A 17016-nucleotide genomic window follows, 5' to 3' on the forward strand; every position below is an offset into this window, starting at 1 on the left:
CATGGAGGTGACATGGGTGACAGCTGACACAGTGACACGTGGGTGGCATGGAGACACGGGTGGCACGGAGGTGACAGGGGGTGACACGGAGGTGACAGGGAGTGACACAGAGGTGACATGGGTGGCATTGAGGGTGCATGGCTGGGGTGGGGCTGGGGGTGCAGGTGAGGTGGGGGTGGCAAGGGTGGGGGAAACTGTGCAGGTGAGTGTGCAGGGCAGGTGAGCTGTGCCGCACTCACACAGGTGTGCAGGCCAGGTGAGCTGTGCCGCACTCACACAGGTGTGCAGGCCAGGTGAGCTGTGCCGCACTCAGGTGTGCACAGGTGTGTGAGAGTGAGGCTCAAGTGCTGTGCCAGCCTCACACACAGGTGTGCACACCCACACCTCGCACACCCAGCCCTGCCTCCCATGGGTGTGTCCCTGTTACACTCGTGTGTCCCCGTGTCCCCAGGCTGTGTCCCTTGCACACTCACATGTCCCCAAGGCGTGTCCCTTGCACACTCATGTGTCCCCATGTCCCCAGGTCATGTCCCTAACACACTCACGTGCCCACACAGTGTATCCCTGTCACACTCGTGTGTCCACACAATGTGTCCCTGTCACACTCGTGTGTCCCTAGATCCCCAGGGCGTGTCCATTGCACACTCGTGTGTCCCCATGTTCCCAGGGCATGTCCCTGTCACACTCGTGTGTCCACACAATGTGTCCCTGTCACACTCGTGTGTCCCTACATCCCCAGGGCGTGTCCCTTGCACACTCACATGTCCCCAGGGTGTGTCCCTTGCACACTCATGTGTCCCCATGTTCCATGGGCATGTCCCTATCACATTCACGTGCCCACACAGTGTGTCCCTGTCACACTCGTGCGTCACCACGTCCCCAGGGCGTGTCCCTTGCACACGAGTGTGTGCAGGCGTCTCCGCCCTCGCTGTGGTTTCGCAGCCGTGGGGAGCAGGAAGCGCCTCGAACGCGGCCTCCGCCTTCCTGCCACCCCCGCGGGGACAGCGCCGGGACCCCCCTGGCGTGGCCCCCGTGTCCCCGGCCGTGTCCCCCCGTGCCGTCCCCGGCCGTGTCCCCGTCCCCATGTCCCTGGGGATCAAGGCCCGGCACCGGGCGAAGCGCAAGGGCGGCTCCCGGGAGCGGATCTTCGGCTGCGACCTCCGCGAGCATCTCCAGCGCTCGGGGCAGGACGGTGAGTGCCACCAGCCAAGCCACCCCCCGAGACCCCTGAGGGCCACCGGGGCCACCGACGGAAGCGGGGAGGGGGCCCCACAGGGGACTCGAGGGGGACTTGCGCCACACGTTGCGTCACCGGAGCTCCAGGAAGCGCCACGGCCACCAAAGCTCAGCTGGGATTTGGGGGGGTTGGAGCTTGGTGGGGCTCCAATCTCAGGGGGGTTGGGCCTGAGGTGTTGGTGGCTCCATGCTTTGGGATTTGGTAGCCTCATGCCCATGGATTTTGTGGCCCTGTTCCTTGGGAGTTGGTGGCTTCATGCCCGTGGATTTGGTGGCCCTGTTCCTTGGGATTTTTAGGCCACATGCCCGTGGATTTGGTGACTCCTTCAGGACTTGGTGACTCTGTCCTGGAGTTGGTAGCTCCATCCCTGGGGATTTGGTGGTCCCATCCTTTGGCATTTGTGGCCTCATTCCTGTGGAACCAGTGATGCCAATGTGGAGTTGGTGGTCCCATCCCTGGTGATTTGGTGGCCCCATCCCCCGGGAATCAGTGGCCTCATTGCTGGCCACTCTGTGGCCTTGTCCCCTTGAGCTGATGGCCCCACTGTGGCTCCACCCTCATGGATTTGGTGGCCCCATCTCTGGAGTTGGTGGCCCAGGACCAGTGCAGGGACCCTGTGGGGACACCTCGGGGGTGCTGGCCGAGGTCCTCCCCATCCCCCTGGTGCTGGTGGGGCCAGGGCCAGGCTCAGGTGGGTGATGCTGGATACGGGATCTGGGTTTGGGTTCAGGTGGTTGATGCCAGATCCGGGTCCAGAGCTGGGTCTGGTGGGCACTGATGGACCCAGGATCAATCAGACCCTGTCAGATCTGGGCTCTGGTGGATCCAGGATCAATTGGGATCTGGAATCTGGGATCAGCTGGGCCCTGTTGGATCAGGGCTTTGTGGGACTCTGTGATCCGGGATCAGTGGGGCCCTGGTGGATCCAGGCTCAGTGGGACCATGTTAGATCTGGAATCAGCAAGGCTCTGGTTGATCCGGGCTCAGTCAGAGTCCATAGGATCTGGGATCAGTGGAACCCTGGTGGATCGGGATCACTCAGACCCTGTGGGATCTGGGATCCCTCAGACCTTGGGGGATCTGGAATCCCTCAGACCTCGTGGAATCTGGGATCCCTCAGGCCTGGGGGTATCTGGGATCTCTCACACCCCAGTGGATCCAGGATCCCACAGACCTAGGGGGTTCTGGGATGTCTCACACCCCAGTGGATCTGGGATCCCTTGGACCCTGTGGGTTCTGGGGTCACTCAGACTTTGTGGAATCTGGGATCAGCGGGACCCCGTGGATTTGGGATCCCTGGGCCCGGTGGGATCACGGTGGGTGCGTGTCCCGCAGTGCCACAGGTGCTCCGGAGCTGCACAGAGTTCGTGGAGCAGCATGGGGTGGTCGATGGCATCTACCGCCTGTCCGGGGTGTCCTCCAACATCCAGCGGCTGCGGTCAGCGGGACGGGACGGGACGGGACGGGACGGGACGGGATGGGATGGGATGGGATGGGATGGGACGGGGTGGGACGGGATGGGACGGGACGGGATGGGATGGGATGGGACGGGGTGGGACGGGATGGGACGGGACGGGACGGGACGGGACGGGATGGGATGGGACGGGGTGGGATGGGATGGGATGGGATGGGATGGGACGGGACGGGACGGGACGGGACGGGATGGGATGGGATGGGATGGGATGGGATGGGACGGGACGGGACGGGACGGGACGGGATGGGATGGGATGGGATGGGATGGGATGGGATGGGGTGGGACGGGATGGGACGGGACGGGACGGGATGGGATGGGATGGGATGGGATGGGATGGGATGGGATAGGGTGGGGTAGGGTGGGGTGGGGTGGGACGGGACAGGATGGGAACTGGAACTGGAATTGGAGCGGGGATGGGAATGAGACAGGGATCGGGGCAGGAATGGGGGTGGGGAAAGCATGGGGCAGGGATCAGGATCAGGACGGGGAGCGATGGGTATAGACAGGGATCAGGACGGGGCAGAAATCGGGATGGGGATGGGGCAGGGATTGGGGTGGGATGGGATTTGGTGGGAACAGGGCAGGCTCAGGACAGGGATGAAGGGGGGTCGAGGTTGGGATGGGAATGGGGTTGGGAATTGGGATCAGGATGGGGAACAGAGCGGGATAGGGATGGGCTGGGGTGGGATGGGATGAATGCGGTGGGATCACTGGGATGGGATCAATGGGATGGGATCAATGGGATAGGATGGGATCACTGGGATGGGATCGATGGGATGGGATCGATGGGATGGGATCAGTGGGATAGGATGGGATCACTGGGATGGGATCGATGGGATGGGATCACTGGGATGGGATGGGATCACTGGGATGGGATCGATGGGATGGGATCAATGGGATAGGATGGGATCACTGGGATGGGATCGATGGGATGGGATCGATGGGATGGGATCGATGGGATGGGATGGGATCACTGGGATGGGATCGATGGGATGGGATCAATGGGATAGGATGGGACCACTGGGATGGGATCGATGGGATGGGATCAATGGGATAGGATGGGATCACTGGGATGGGATCGATGGGATGGGATCAATGGGATCGGGGTGGAGACTGGAGGATGCCAGGACTGAGAGGGAGGGAGGGGACAGGAAAGGGATGAGAAAAGGTGGAAGCAGGGATAGGACAGGACTCGGGGTGACAGGGGGGATGGGCCACAGGACCCCCCCCCCCAAAGCCTCCCCTTCCCCCCACCCCCTGCCGAGCTGCCGGACCCCTCCCCCCGGCCCCTTCCCCCATCCGGCCCCTCTTCCTCCGCTCCTTTCCTTCCCTTTTTCCCTCTTTATTGGTTTCGGGGTTTCCCTGCCTGTTCTCTTTCACTCTCCTCAGTTTTGGGGCAGTTTCCCCTTCTTTTGCTTCTTTCCCTGAGTGCTTTTCTCCCCTGTTCCTGGGGGAACCCAGAATTGCTGCTGTCCCCCACATCCCCAGTGTCCCTGACACCCCCAGCGTCCCCCTGTCCCCAGGACCCCCCTATCCCACCATTCCCCACATCCTCAGTGTCTCTGGCACATTCCCCGTCTCTGCCACCCCTGACCCACCACTCCCCTGTCCCCACTCCCCCCTTTTCCTGTCACCTCAGTGTCCCCTCCATTCACGTCCCCAATCCTACCCGAGGCAGGAGTTCGAGGCGCAGCACAGCACGGACCCCAATCCCAAATCCCCAATCCCAATCCCCAATCCCCAGCCCCCAATCCCAATTCCCAATTCCCAATCCCCAATCCCCAATCCCCAGTCCCCAGTCCCCAGTCCCCAGTCCCCAGTCCCCAATCCCAATTCCCAATCCCCAATCCCAATTCCCAATCCCCAATCCCCAGTCCCCAGTCCCCAATCCCAATCCCAGTCCCTGGCAGGAGTTCGAGGCACAGCAGTGCAGCCCGGACCCCAATCCCAAATCCCCAGTCCCTAATCCCCAATCCCCAATCCCCAATCCCCAAACCCAAATCCTCAATCCCCAATCCCCAATCCTCAATCCCAAATCCCAATCCCAGGCAGGAGTTCAAGGCGCAGCGCTGCCCAGACCCAAATCCCCAATCCCAAATCCCCAATCCCAAATCCCAATCCCCAATCCCCAATCCCCTATCCCCAATCCCCAATCCCCAATCCCCAATCCCCAATCCCCAATCCCCAATCCCAATCCCAGGCAGGAGTTCGAGGCGCAGCGCTGCCCAGACCCAAATCCCCAATCCCAAATCCCAATCCCCAATCCCCAATCCCCAATCCCAGGCAGGAGTTCGAGGCACAGCGCTGCCCGGACCCAAATCCCCAATCCCAAATCCCAATCCCCAATCCCAATCCCAATCCCAATCCCAATCCCAATCCCAATCCCAGGCAGGAGTTCGAGGCGCAGCGCTGCCCGGACCTGTCGCGGGACGTTTACCTGCAGGACGTTCACTGTGTCAGCTCCCTGTGCAAGGCTTACTGCCGCGAGCTGCCCAACCCCCTGCTCACCTACCAGCTCTACGACAAGTTCGCCGTGAGTCCCCACGGGGTCCCCAAATGTCCCCAAAGCGTCCCCAGCGCAGCGGGTGGCCGTGTCACCGTGCCGTCCCCGCGCTGTCCCCGCAGGACGCCGTGGCCATCCAGATGGAGGAGGCTCGGCTGGTGAAGATCAAGGAGGTGCTGAAGGAGCTGCCGGAGCCTCACTACAGGTGAAGGGGGGTGGGGACACGCCCGAGGCCCCGGCGGTGTCCCCTCGGCGGGTGGCGGTGGCTGAGGTGTCGCCGCTGTCGCAGGACGCTGGAGTTCCTGATGAGGCACCTGCTGCGCATGGCCGCGCACAGCGGCCGCACCAACATGCACGCGCGGAACCTGGCCATCGTGTGGGCCCCCAACCTGCTGCGGTGAGCTGCCACCTTGTCACCTGTCCCCGCCGGCTGGCACTGCCAGCCCCGTCACACTGAGCCCTGTCACCCTGAGCTCTGTCACCCTGAGCCCTGCCACACTGAGCTCTGTCACCCTGAGCCCTGTCACCCTCAGCTCTGTCACCCTCAGCCCTGTCACCTTCAGCTCTGTCACCTTCAGCTCTGTCACCTTCAGCTCTGTCACCCTGAGCCCTGCCACACTGAGCTCTGTCACCTTCAGCCCTGCCACCCTCAGCTCTGTCACCCTCAGCCCTGTCACCTTCAGCTCTGTCACCTTCAGCTCTGTCACCCTCAGCTCTGTCACCCTCAGCCCTGCCACCCTCAGCTCTGTCACCTTCAGCTCTGTCACCTTCAGCCCTGTCACCCTCAGCTGTCACCCTCAGCTCTGTCACCCTGAGCCCTGCCACACTGAGCTCTGTCACCTTCAGCCCTGCCACCCTCAGCTCTGTCACCCTCAGCCCTGTCACCTTCAGCTCTGTCACCTTCAGCTCTGTCACCCTCAGCTCTGTCACCCTCAGCCCTGCCACCCTCAGCTCTGTCACCTTCAGCTCTGTCACCTTCAGCCCTGTCACCCTCAGCTCTGTCACCCTCAGCCCTGTCACCTTCAGCTCTGTCACCTTCAGCTCTGTCACCCTCAGCTCTGTCACCCTCAGCCCTGCCACCCTCAGCTCTGTCACCCTGAGCCCTGCCACACTGAGCTCTGTCACCTTCAGCCCTGTCACCCTCAGCTCTGTCACCCTCAGCCCTGTCACCTTCAGCTCTGTCACCTTCAGCTCTGTCACCCTCAGCTCTGTCACCCTCAGCTGTCACCCTCAGCTCTGTCACCCTGAGCCCTGCCACACTGAGCCCCGTCACACCGAGCCCTGTCACCAACAGCCCTGCCACCCTCAGTCCTGTCCCTGCCATCCCTGTCCCTGCTGTCCCCAGCACCATCATCCCCTGCCTCTGCCACCCCACTGTCCCCAGCATCCCCCTGACCCCATTCCCTTGTCCCTGCCAGCTCCTGTCCCAGCCATCTCACTGTCACTGTCACCCCACTGTCCCCAGCATCTCTGTCCCTGCCATCCCTCTGATCCCATTCTGTTGTCCCTGCCAAACTTGTCACCACTGCCCAAATGTCCCCACTCTCCTCCTTGTCGCTGCCATTCCCCTGCCCCCATCATCGCTCCGATCCCATTCCTGTCCCCACCCTTGAACCCATTCTCCCATCCCACCATCCCTGTCCCAATCCCTGTCCCCATCATTGCTCTGATCCCATTCCCCTGTCCCAACACCTGTCCCTATCATCCCTGTCCCATCCCCGTCCACGTTCCCCCCCATCCCCACCACCCCAATATCCCCCCATTCCCCAAGGTGACCCCGTGTTTCCCCTCGCCCTAAGGTGACCCCACTGTCCCCTCACCCTGAGATGTCCCTGCTGTCCCCTCACCCCGAGGTGTCCCCGCTGTCCCCTCACCCCAAAGTGTCCCCACTGTCCCCATTCCCCAAGGTGTCCCCGCTATCCCCTCACCCCGAGGTGTCCCCACTGTCCCCATTCCCCAAGGTGTCCCCGCTGTCCCCATTCCCCGAGGTGTCCCCGCTGTCCCCATTCCCCGAGGTGTCCCCACTGTCCCCTCAGCCCGAGGTGTCCCCACTGTCCCCATTCCCCAAGGTGTCCCCGCTGTCCCCATTCCCCGAGGTGTCCCCACTGTCCCCTCAGCCCGAGGTGTCCCCACTGTCCCCATTCCCCAAGGTGTCCCCGCTGTCCCCATTCCCCGAGGTGTCCCCACTGTCCCCTCAGCCCGAGGTGTCCCCACTGTCCCCATTCCCCAAGGTGTCCCCGCTGTCCCCTCACCCCGAGGTGTCCCCACTGTCCCCATTCCCCAAGGTGTCCCCGCTGTCCCCTCACCCCAAAGTGTCCTCACTGTCCCCTCACCCCGAGGTGTCCCCACTGTCCCCATCCCCCAAGGTGTCCCCGCTGTCCCCTCACCCCGAGGTGTCCCCGCTGTCCCCCAGCTCGAGGGACATCGAGGCGGCGGGGTTCAATGGCACGGCGGCGTTCATGGAGGTGCGGGTGCAATCCATCGTGGTGGAGTTCATCCTCACCCACGTGGAGCAGCTCTTCGGGGACGCGCCACTCCCAGGTACGGGGGGACAGCGCGGGGCTCGGGGGACACCGACACCCCGGGATGGGGCACTCCAGGTGGGGACTTCATCCCTGAAATCCCCCTGATCCTTGGGGGGCACGGACACCCCTTTTTGGGGGGTCTCCAGGTGGGGAATCCACCCCATCATTCCCTGATCCTGGGGGGAACACTGACGCCCCAATTTGGGGATCTCCAGGTGGGAAATCCTCTCTGACATTCCCTGATCCTGGATGGGGGTCCCAAGGGGACATTGGGGCTCCCAGGGGGCACACACTCCTTTTTTGGGGTCCCCAATTGGGGACTCCCTCTAACATTCCCTGATCCTTCCCGAGGGGACACTGGGGGTCCCAGAGGGACATTGGCACCCCAGTTTGGGGGTCTCCAGGTGGGGAATCCCCCCTGAAATTCCTTGACCTGGGGGGGGGGGGGGAACATGGACAACCCTTTTTGGGGGTGCCAGGTGGGGAGTGACCCTGTCACTCCCTGCTCCCAGGTTGGGGACACTGAGGTGACACCGTCACACTGAGGTGACCCTGTCACATTTTGGGGTGCCAGGTGCGGACTCTGCCCGTCGCTCCCTGCTCCTGCCCGGGGGTGTCTCCCCCCTGCACGTCCCGGCCGTGCTGAGCCAGGGGGACGGCCCCCCCCCGATGAGGCCCTACCACACCATCATCGAGCTCGGCGAGCACAGGTACGGCCGGGCCACCTGGGCATGGGGACAGGTGACACCCCCGCCCCACCCCGGGACTCCCAGGGTCCTCCAAATCCACCTGGCTCAGGTGGTCCCAAACTCACTGTGGTCCAGGTGTCTCCCCCAGTTGTGCTCAGGTGCCCCCAGGTGTGTTCAGGTGTCTCTCAGGTGTGCCCAGGTGAATTCCAGGTGTCCCCAAGTGTATCCGATGTCACCCAAGGTGCGTCCAGCTGCCCTCAGATGTGTTCAGGTGTATCCCAGGTGTCTGCAGGTGCCCCAAGATGTGTTTGGGTGTCTGCCAGGTGCCCTTAGTTGTTCCCAGGTGTTCCCAGGTTCCTCCATGTGTATCCAAATGTCCCCCGTTGTATCCCAGGTGCCCCCAGGTGTCCCTCAGCTGCGCCCAGGTGTACTGCCAGTGTCCCCAGGTGTGCCCAGGGGTACCCCAGTTTCCCCAGGTGTTCCCAGGTGTATCCAGGTGTCCCCAGGTGTGCCTAGGTGTATCCCAGGTGTCCCCACAGGAGCAAGGGCTCCCTCAAGACCAAGAAGTGGAGATCCATCTTCAACCTGGGCCGCTCCGGGCACGAGGCCAAGCGGAAGCTGGGGAAGGGAGAGGAGAAAGGTGGGAATTTGGGGGGATCCCATGGATTTTGGGGGCAGGGGGTTGTCCCCAAATCCCCCCCAATGCCCTTGTCACCCTCCATTCCCAGACAAGTGTGGGAAGGTCACTCTGCGGCCAGCCAAGAGCATGGACTCGCTCAGCTCCGGCCCCTCCGGACACCCCGGTAAGAGAGACCCTCCGACCCCCGGGATTGTCCCTGTGACCCCTGGGATTGTCCCTGTGACCCCCGGGATTGTCCCTGTGACCCCCGGGATTGTCCCTGTGACCCCCGGGATTGTCCCTGTGACCCCTGGGATTGTCCCTGTGACCCCCGGGATTGTCCCTCTGACCCCTGGGATTGTCCCTGACCCCCGGGATTGTCCCTGACCCCCGGGATTGTCCCTCTGACCCCTGGGATTGTCCCTCTGACCCCTGGGATTGTCCCTGACCCCTGGGATTGTCCCTGTGACCCCCTGGGACTGTCCCTGACCCCTGGGATTGTCCCTGTGACCCCCGGGATTGTCCCTCTGACCCCCGGGATTGTCTCTCTGACCCCTGGGATTGTCCCTGACCCCTGGGATTGTCCCTGTGACCCCCGGGATTGTCCCTCTGACCCCTGGGATTGTCCCTCTGACCCCCGGGATTGTCTCTCTGACCCCTGGGATTGTCCCTGACCCCTGGGATTGTCCCTGTGACCCCCGGGATTGTCCCTGACCCCTGGGATTGTCCCTGACCCCTGGGATTGTCCCTGTGACCCCCCGGTGTCCCTCTGACCCCTGGGATTGTCCCTGTGACCCCCGGGATTGTCCCTGTGACCCCCCGGTGTCCCTCTGACCCCTGGGATTGTCCCTGTGACCCCTGGGATTGTCCCTGACCCCTGGGATTGTCCCTCCAACTCCTGGGATTGTCCCTGTGACCCCTGGGATTGTCCCTGACCCCCGGGATTGTCCCTGTGACCCCCGGGATTGTCCCTGTGACCCCTGGGATTGTCCCTGTGACCCCTGGGATTGTCCCTGACCCCTGGGATTGTCCCTCTGACCCCCGGGATTGTCTCTCTGACCCCTGGGATTGTCCCTGACCCCTGGGATTGTCCCTGTGACCCCCGGGATTGTCCCTGACCCCTGGGATTGTCCCTGACCCCTGGGATTGTCCCTGTGACCCCCCGGTGTCCCTCTGACCCCTGGGATTGTCCCTGTGACCCCTGGGATTGTCCCTGTGACCCCCGGGATTGTCCCTGTGACCCCCCGGTGTCCCTCTGACCCCTGGGATTGTCCCTGTGACCCCTGGGATTGTCCCTGACCCCTGGGATTGTCCCTCCAACTCCTGGGATTGTCCCTGTGACCCCTGGGATTGTCCCTGACCCCCGGGATTGTCCCTGTGACCCCCGGGATTGTCCCTGTGACCCCTGGGATTGTCCCTGTGACCCCCGGGATTGTCCCTCTGACCACTGGGATTGTCCCTGACCCCTGGGATTGTCCCTGTGACCCCTGGGATTGTCCCCGACCCCAGGAAGGGACTGTCCCATCCCTTGGGATTGTCCCTGTGACCCCGAGGTGGGATCTTTGGGCCAGGGCAGGAATGGGGGAAGTGGAGTAGGGACAGGACGGGATGGGAATGGGGATGGGATCAGTGGGATCCCACAGGGACCCTGACCTTGCCCTCTGGATCCTGGGATCCCCTCCTGACCCTGACCCTTCCCCTGGACCTTGGGATTCCCCTTGGACCCCAGAATCTCCCCCATATCCCAGGACCCCCCTGCAGCCCAGATCCCCCCGTGCCCTGGGATCCCTCCCTTCCCCTGGTATCCCCCAATACCCCGGAATCCCCCAATACCCCGGAATCCCCCAATACCCCGGGATCCCCCAATACCCTCTCCGCAGGCCCAGACGCCGCCCGGCTGCTCCCGAAGCTGTCGGTGAAGCTGCGGCCGCAGCGCCAGCACAGCTCGGACACCACTCCCGCGCTCCCGGAATCGCCCCCGGAGCTGGACGAGAGCCTGGAGGAGGCCCTGGAAGCGGCGGCCGAGAGCAGCACCCAGTCGGAGCCCACCAGCCCCAAAGCCCCCCGGGAGGGGCCGGGGGTCTGCGGTCGCTCCCGCGCCGAGAAATGCGCTGGGGTCCACATCTCGGGCCCCTTCTCGGTCACCGTCCCTTTCCACATCACCTCCAACCTGTCCCGCCTGACCCGAGGGCTCCCGTGCCCCGCGCTGGAGCGGGAACAGCCCCCCGGCAGCGCCCCCGAGCCCTCCCGGGACCCCCGGCCCTGCTCCGGTGAGACCCCGCGGTGGGGCCCCCGCGGGAGCCGGGGGATAGCGGGATCAGAGGGACACCGGGACGGGGTGACACCGGGATCGGGGGGACACCGGGATCAGAGGGACACTGGAATGGCAGAAACACTGGGATGGGGGAAATACGGGGTTCGGGGAGACACTGAGGTCAGAGGCACACCTGGATCGGGGGGACACCAAGATTAAAGGAATCAACGGGATCGGCGGAAAAACGGGATCAGAGGGACACCAGGGTTGGGGGAATACCGGGATCAGAGGGATGCCGGCATCAGGAGGATAACGGGATAGAGGGGACACTGAGATTGAGGGATCACCGGGATCGGAAGAACACGAGGTTCGGGGGAACATTGGGATTAGGATTACACCGGAATCGGGGAGACCCCGGGATGGAGTGGGATCCCGGTATGGAGCGCTCCCGGTTTTCTCGGCAGGGGATGCGGAGCAGACGCGGCTCTCCCTGGAGCTCCGCGATTCCTTCGCCTTCCTGGACTGCCACGAGACGTGGCTGGAGAGCGGAGGGGACACGGAGGCGGCGGCGCGGAGCCCCGGGATCGGGAATGGGACACCCGCGATCGAGGATAGGACACCCGGGATGGAAGATGAGACCTTTGGAATCGTGGATGGGATCCCCGGCATCGAACATGGGATCATCGGAATGGAAGATGGGATCCCCGGGATGGAAGATGAGATCTTTGGAGTCGAGGATGGGATCCTCGGGATCGAAGAAGGGCTCCCCGTCGTGGAGGAGGGGATGGAGAGTGGGTTCATGAACGTGAGCACCTGGCGGCATTCCCGGGATTTGGGGAACGGGGTGGGACCAGTGAAAGTGGGAGGATGGGATGGGATGGGATGGGATGGGATGGGATGGGATGGGATGGGATGGGATGGGATGGGATGGGATGGGATCAGTGGGATGGGATCAATGGGACGGGACGGGATGGGATCAGTGGGATGGGATCAATGGGGTGGGATGGGATGGGATCAGTGGGATGGGATCAATGGGATGGGACGGGATGGGATCAGTGGGATGGGATCAATGGGACGGGATGGGATGGGATGGGATAATGGGATGGGTTGGGATGGGATCAGTGGGATGGGATCAATGGGGTGGGACGGGACGGGATCAGTGGGATGGGATCAATGGGACAGGACGGGATGGGATCAGTGGGATGGGATCAATGGGACGGGACGGGATGGGATCAGTGGGATGGGATCAATGGGGTGGGATGGGATGGGATGGGATAATGGGATGGGATCAATGGGACGGGACGGGATGGGATCAGTGGGATGGGATCAATGGGGTGGGATGGGATGGGATCAGTGGGATGGGATCAATGGGGTGGGATGGGATGGGATCAGTGGGATGGGATCAATGGGGTGGGATGGGATGGGATGGGATAATGGGATGGGTTGGGATGGGATCAGTGGGATGGGATCAATGGGACAGGACGGGATGGGATCAGTGGGATGGGATCAATGGGACGGGACAGGATGGGATCAGTGGGATGGGATCAGTGGGGTGGGATGGGATGGGATCAATGGGGTGGGATGGAATGGGATCAGTGGGATGGGATCAATGGGACGGGACGGGATGGACAGGGGGGACACAGTGACATCCACCCGCGGGGTCGCGGCTGTGCCCGGGGGTCCCATCCCTGTCCCCCCACCCCCAGCCAGGTGAGTGCTGGCCGGAGCAGCCGGACAGTTACCTGTCCATCGAGGAGTGCACGGAGCAGGACATGTTCTTCCTGGCCCCCGGCGCCTCCGACCCCGACTCTGACCCCGATGAAATCTTCCTGAGCGCTGATGACGAGCTCAGCCCGCTGGGGGCTGCCCCGGACACCCTCGAGGGACCCCCGGGCGAGGGGACAGCCCTGGAGATTCCAGAGATCCCAGAAACCCCAAAGATCCCAAAAGCCCTGGAGATCCCAGAGACCCCCGAAATCCCAGAAATTCTGGCCCAAAAGCCCCTGGAAAAGGATGATCCGGGATTGGGGGACCCCCATGGGGAAGGGGGTGGAGGGGAGGGGGCTGCAGAGGGAGATTCCAGTCCCAGGACTGGGGTGGGGGGTCCCACTGGGAATGGGGGAGCAGACAGAGATGGATCCCAGCCCCTCATCCCGGGGGAAGGGGGTCCCCAGGATTTAGTGGGGTCTCCTCCAGCCCCATCCCTGGCAGAGCCCCCCCGGGAGCCCCCCGAGGCCCCTGTTCCCGGGGTGGTCCCAGAAGGGGCCGATGTCACCCCTGGGATCGCCCCGACCTCTCCCTCTCCCCTTGCCTCGGCCCCTGGAGCTCCCCCCAAAATCCTGGAGCTGACACAGGATGAGCCCCCCCAAAACATGGAGACCCCCAGGCCCTCAGAGCCCCCCAGAGCAGTGGGGCTGATCCAAGATGAGTCCCCGAGACCCCCAAAGCTGATCCAGGATGAGCCTCCCAAAATCCCAGAGGCAATCCACGCTGAGCCCCCCAAATCCCTGGAGACCCCCAAAATCCCGGAGGCGATCCACGCTGAGCCCCCCAAATCCCTGGAGACCCCCAAAATCCCGGAGGCGATCCACGCTGAGCCCCCCAAATCCCTGGAGACCCCCAAAATCCCGGAGGCGATCCACGCTGAGCCCCCCAAATCCCTGGAGACCCCCAAAATCCCGGAGGCGATCCACGCTGAGCCCCCCAAACTCCTGGAGACCCCCAAAATCCCGGAGGCGATCCACGCTGAGCCCCCCAAATCCCTGGAGACCCCCAAAATCCCGGAGGCGATCCACGCTGAGCCCCCCAAATCCCTGGAGACCCCCAAACCCCCGGGACTGATCCAGGATAAATCCCCCTGGCCCCCAGAGCCCCCCAAATCCCTGGAGCCGATCCAAGATGAGCCCCCCAGATTCCCAGAGCCCCCCAGACCCCTGAACGTGTTCCAGGATGACGCCCCCCAGTCACGGGACCCCCCTGGATCCCCAAAACCAATTTGGGATGGACGCCCCAAATCCCTGGGGCTGATCCAGGCCGAGCCCCCCAAATCCTGGGACCCCCCCAAATCTCTGGAGCTGATCGAGGCCGAGCCCCCCAAATCCTGGGACCCCCCCAAATCTCTGGAGCTGATCGGGGCCGAGCCCCCCAAATCCTGGGACCCCCCCAAATCTCTGGAGCTGATCGAGGCCGAGCCCCCCCGCAGCTGCCGCCGCCCCCTCCCCATTTTGGGGGCGCAGGTGTTGCTGGCCCGGGCCGTGCCCGTGGTGCCCCCCAAACCCCACTTTGCCCAAACCCTGCAGGGACCCCTCAGGACTCCCCAAATCCCCCTGGGACCCCCCCAAATCCACCTTGGAGCCCCCCAAATCCACCTTGGACTCCCCCGTGACCCCCCAAATCCCCCCCGGACTGAGCACAGGCAGGGCCCCCCCAGAGCAGAGTGCAAATAAATGATGATAAAGTGATGAGAAAATTAAAAAGAAATAAATATATATATATATATATATATATAAAAAATAAAAATAATTAAGGTGGCAATTCAGTGTGAGAGATGCTGCTTGGTTGTTGGTGTTTATTTATATACTTTATTTAGATATTTATATTACATTAAATTATATTGTATTGACTTTATTTATATGTTTATTTTACTTTATTTTGTTTTATTTCATTACATTTTATGTTCATTCCATTTGATTTTTTAATTTTTACTTTTTAAATTTTATTTTTTTTTAGGTTTAAGTTTTTTAAGTTTAAGTTTATTTAAAAATGTTATTTACGTTTTAAAACGATTTTAATTTTAAAAAATATTTTATTTATTGATTTGTTTTGTTTTATTGAATATCCGCTAACTTCATTTCAATTTTTAAATTTTACTCCATTTCATTCTATTTTATTTCATGTCTTAATGTCACTCCCTTTATTTTGTGCTGATTTAATTTTTTAATTTCAATTTATTCTGGTTTTATTTTATTTCACTCTATTTTCTTCTATTTTCTTTTCTTTTTATATTTCAAAATTTCTTTTAATTTTATTCTATTTCACTTTATTTCATTTTACTATATTTATTTACTTTCAATTCAATTAATTCAATTTTATTATATTATCAGTTTCTTTCTTTATTTTTATTACAGCTGCTTTTCCACAAATGGAGCCCCAACTGCCAAAACTCTTTTAATTTCACACTTTGGTTCCTACAGATTCTTCCCCGAGGCTATAAAAACTTCCTATTATCTATAATTTCCATATGAAATATATTTTAAAATTAAAATACACAGAGTTACTTAGGACAGCTGGGTATAACGACATAAATACTACATACAAAATACTGCATGTTTAATATATAGATAATACAAATAAGATTTACAATAATATATAATATTATTTAAATAATGCACATATCATTCACAGTAACACCATATAACACTACAAATAATTATCTGCTAATTACATCCTATAGTTTCTACAACTTTTTACTTTTTATTTGGGAGTGGGGCTGCCAAATCCAACTCAAAACCACACAAATATTTTATTTTTCTTTTTAAATTAAGAGATTATTTTTAAGTAGTAGCATTAGATGCATATGTATGCAAATACACAATTTGAATACCATGCATAGCAACCACATAAAATACAAAGGCATATTATTATAGATCTACATACAAATAACATAAATACTATTTTAAATTATTGCATATTATGGTATAACTTACACGTAATTAACAACTCACCGTTAATGAGGCCAAGAATTGGATTTTTCCTGGATGTTGGAGCTGGAAAGTGACAAAGATGGAACACCAAAAATGATTTTTTAATGGAAATGTTGACATATCTGGGGACATTTGGGGACTTTGGGACAGGGGAGCACTGGGGATAAAGAGCATGGGGACAGTGGGACATTGGGAAAGGGGGACATTGGGGACAGTGGGACAATGGGGACAGTGGGACATTGGGGACAGTGGGACAATGGGGACATGGGAAATTGGGATGTGGGGACATTGGGGACATTGGGAAAGGGGGAAAGGGGGACATGGGGACAGAGGGACAATGGGGACAGTGGGACATTGGGGACAGAGGGAAAGGGGGAAAGGGGGACATGGGGACAGAGGGACAATGGGGACAGTGGGACATTGGGGACATGGGAAATTAGGATGTGGGGACATTGGGAAAGGGGACATGGGGACAGAGGGACAATGGGGACAGTGGGACATTGGGAAAGGGGGACATGGGGACAGAGGGACATTGGGGACATGGGAAATTGGGATGTGGGGACATGGGGGACAAGGAAAATAGGGATGTGGGGACATGGGGGATATTGGGAAAGGGGGACATGGGGACATAGGGACACAGAGATACAAAGATGTGGAGACACATGGACATGAGGACAGGGGGACATTGAGGACATAGAAACATGGGGACAAAGAACAGAGAAATGGGGACATGGGGACATTGGGACAGAGAAATATTGGGACATTGGGATGTGGGGATGGAGGACACAGGGACATTGGGGACATTGGCACATGAGGTCACTTGGGGACATTGGGACAGGGAGACACGGGGACCTGGGGACACAGAGATACAGAGGTGTGGAGACACATGGACATGGGGACAGGGGGACATTGAGGACATAGAAACATGAGGACAAAGAACACAGAGAAATGGGGACATGGGGACATTGGGGTGTGGGGATGGAGGACACGGGGACGTTGGGGACATTGGGAT

The 17016-nt window shown here is 59.8% G+C and overlaps 1 protein-coding gene across 1 annotated transcript; it reads left to right on the top strand.

Annotated features, from left to right (window-relative positions):
* The first annotated feature begins 137 nt into the window (after nucleotides 1-137).
* On the top strand, nucleotides 138-14747 carry ARHGAP30 (Rho GTPase activating protein 30). The gene is made up of 13 exons (XM_062511243.1): nucleotides 138-164; nucleotides 943-1192; nucleotides 2573-2675; nucleotides 5100-5244; nucleotides 5337-5419; nucleotides 5504-5611; nucleotides 7628-7800; nucleotides 8299-8449; nucleotides 8968-9068; nucleotides 9157-9231; nucleotides 10928-11317; nucleotides 11766-12160; nucleotides 13008-14747. The coding sequence occupies exons 1-13, from the start codon at nucleotides 138-140 to the stop codon at nucleotides 14745-14747; spliced, it is 3741 nt and encodes a 1246-aa protein (XP_062367227.1).
* The last annotated feature ends 2269 nt before the right edge of the window (nucleotides 14748-17016 follow it).

The sequence above is a fragment of the Cinclus cinclus genome, chromosome 31 (assembly GCF_963662255.1).
Source record: "Cinclus cinclus chromosome 31, bCinCin1.1, whole genome shotgun sequence".
Taxonomy (NCBI): Eukaryota; Metazoa; Chordata; class Aves; order Passeriformes; family Cinclidae; genus Cinclus; species Cinclus cinclus.

Bases quoted from the DNA above. Each gene is read 5' to 3' on its own strand.
- ARHGAP30 (XM_062511243.1), top strand. From the start codon at position 138: ATGGCTGGGGTGGGGCTGGGGGTGCAG. The intron at 2,676-5,099 runs GTCAGCGGGACG...TCCCAATCCCAG, and splicing joins TCCAACATCCAGCGGCTGCG to GCAGGAGTTCGAGGCGCAGC. The intron at 11,318-11,765 runs GTGAGACCCCGC...TTTTCTCGGCAG, and splicing joins GGACCCCCGGCCCTGCTCCG to GGGATGCGGAGCAGACGCGG.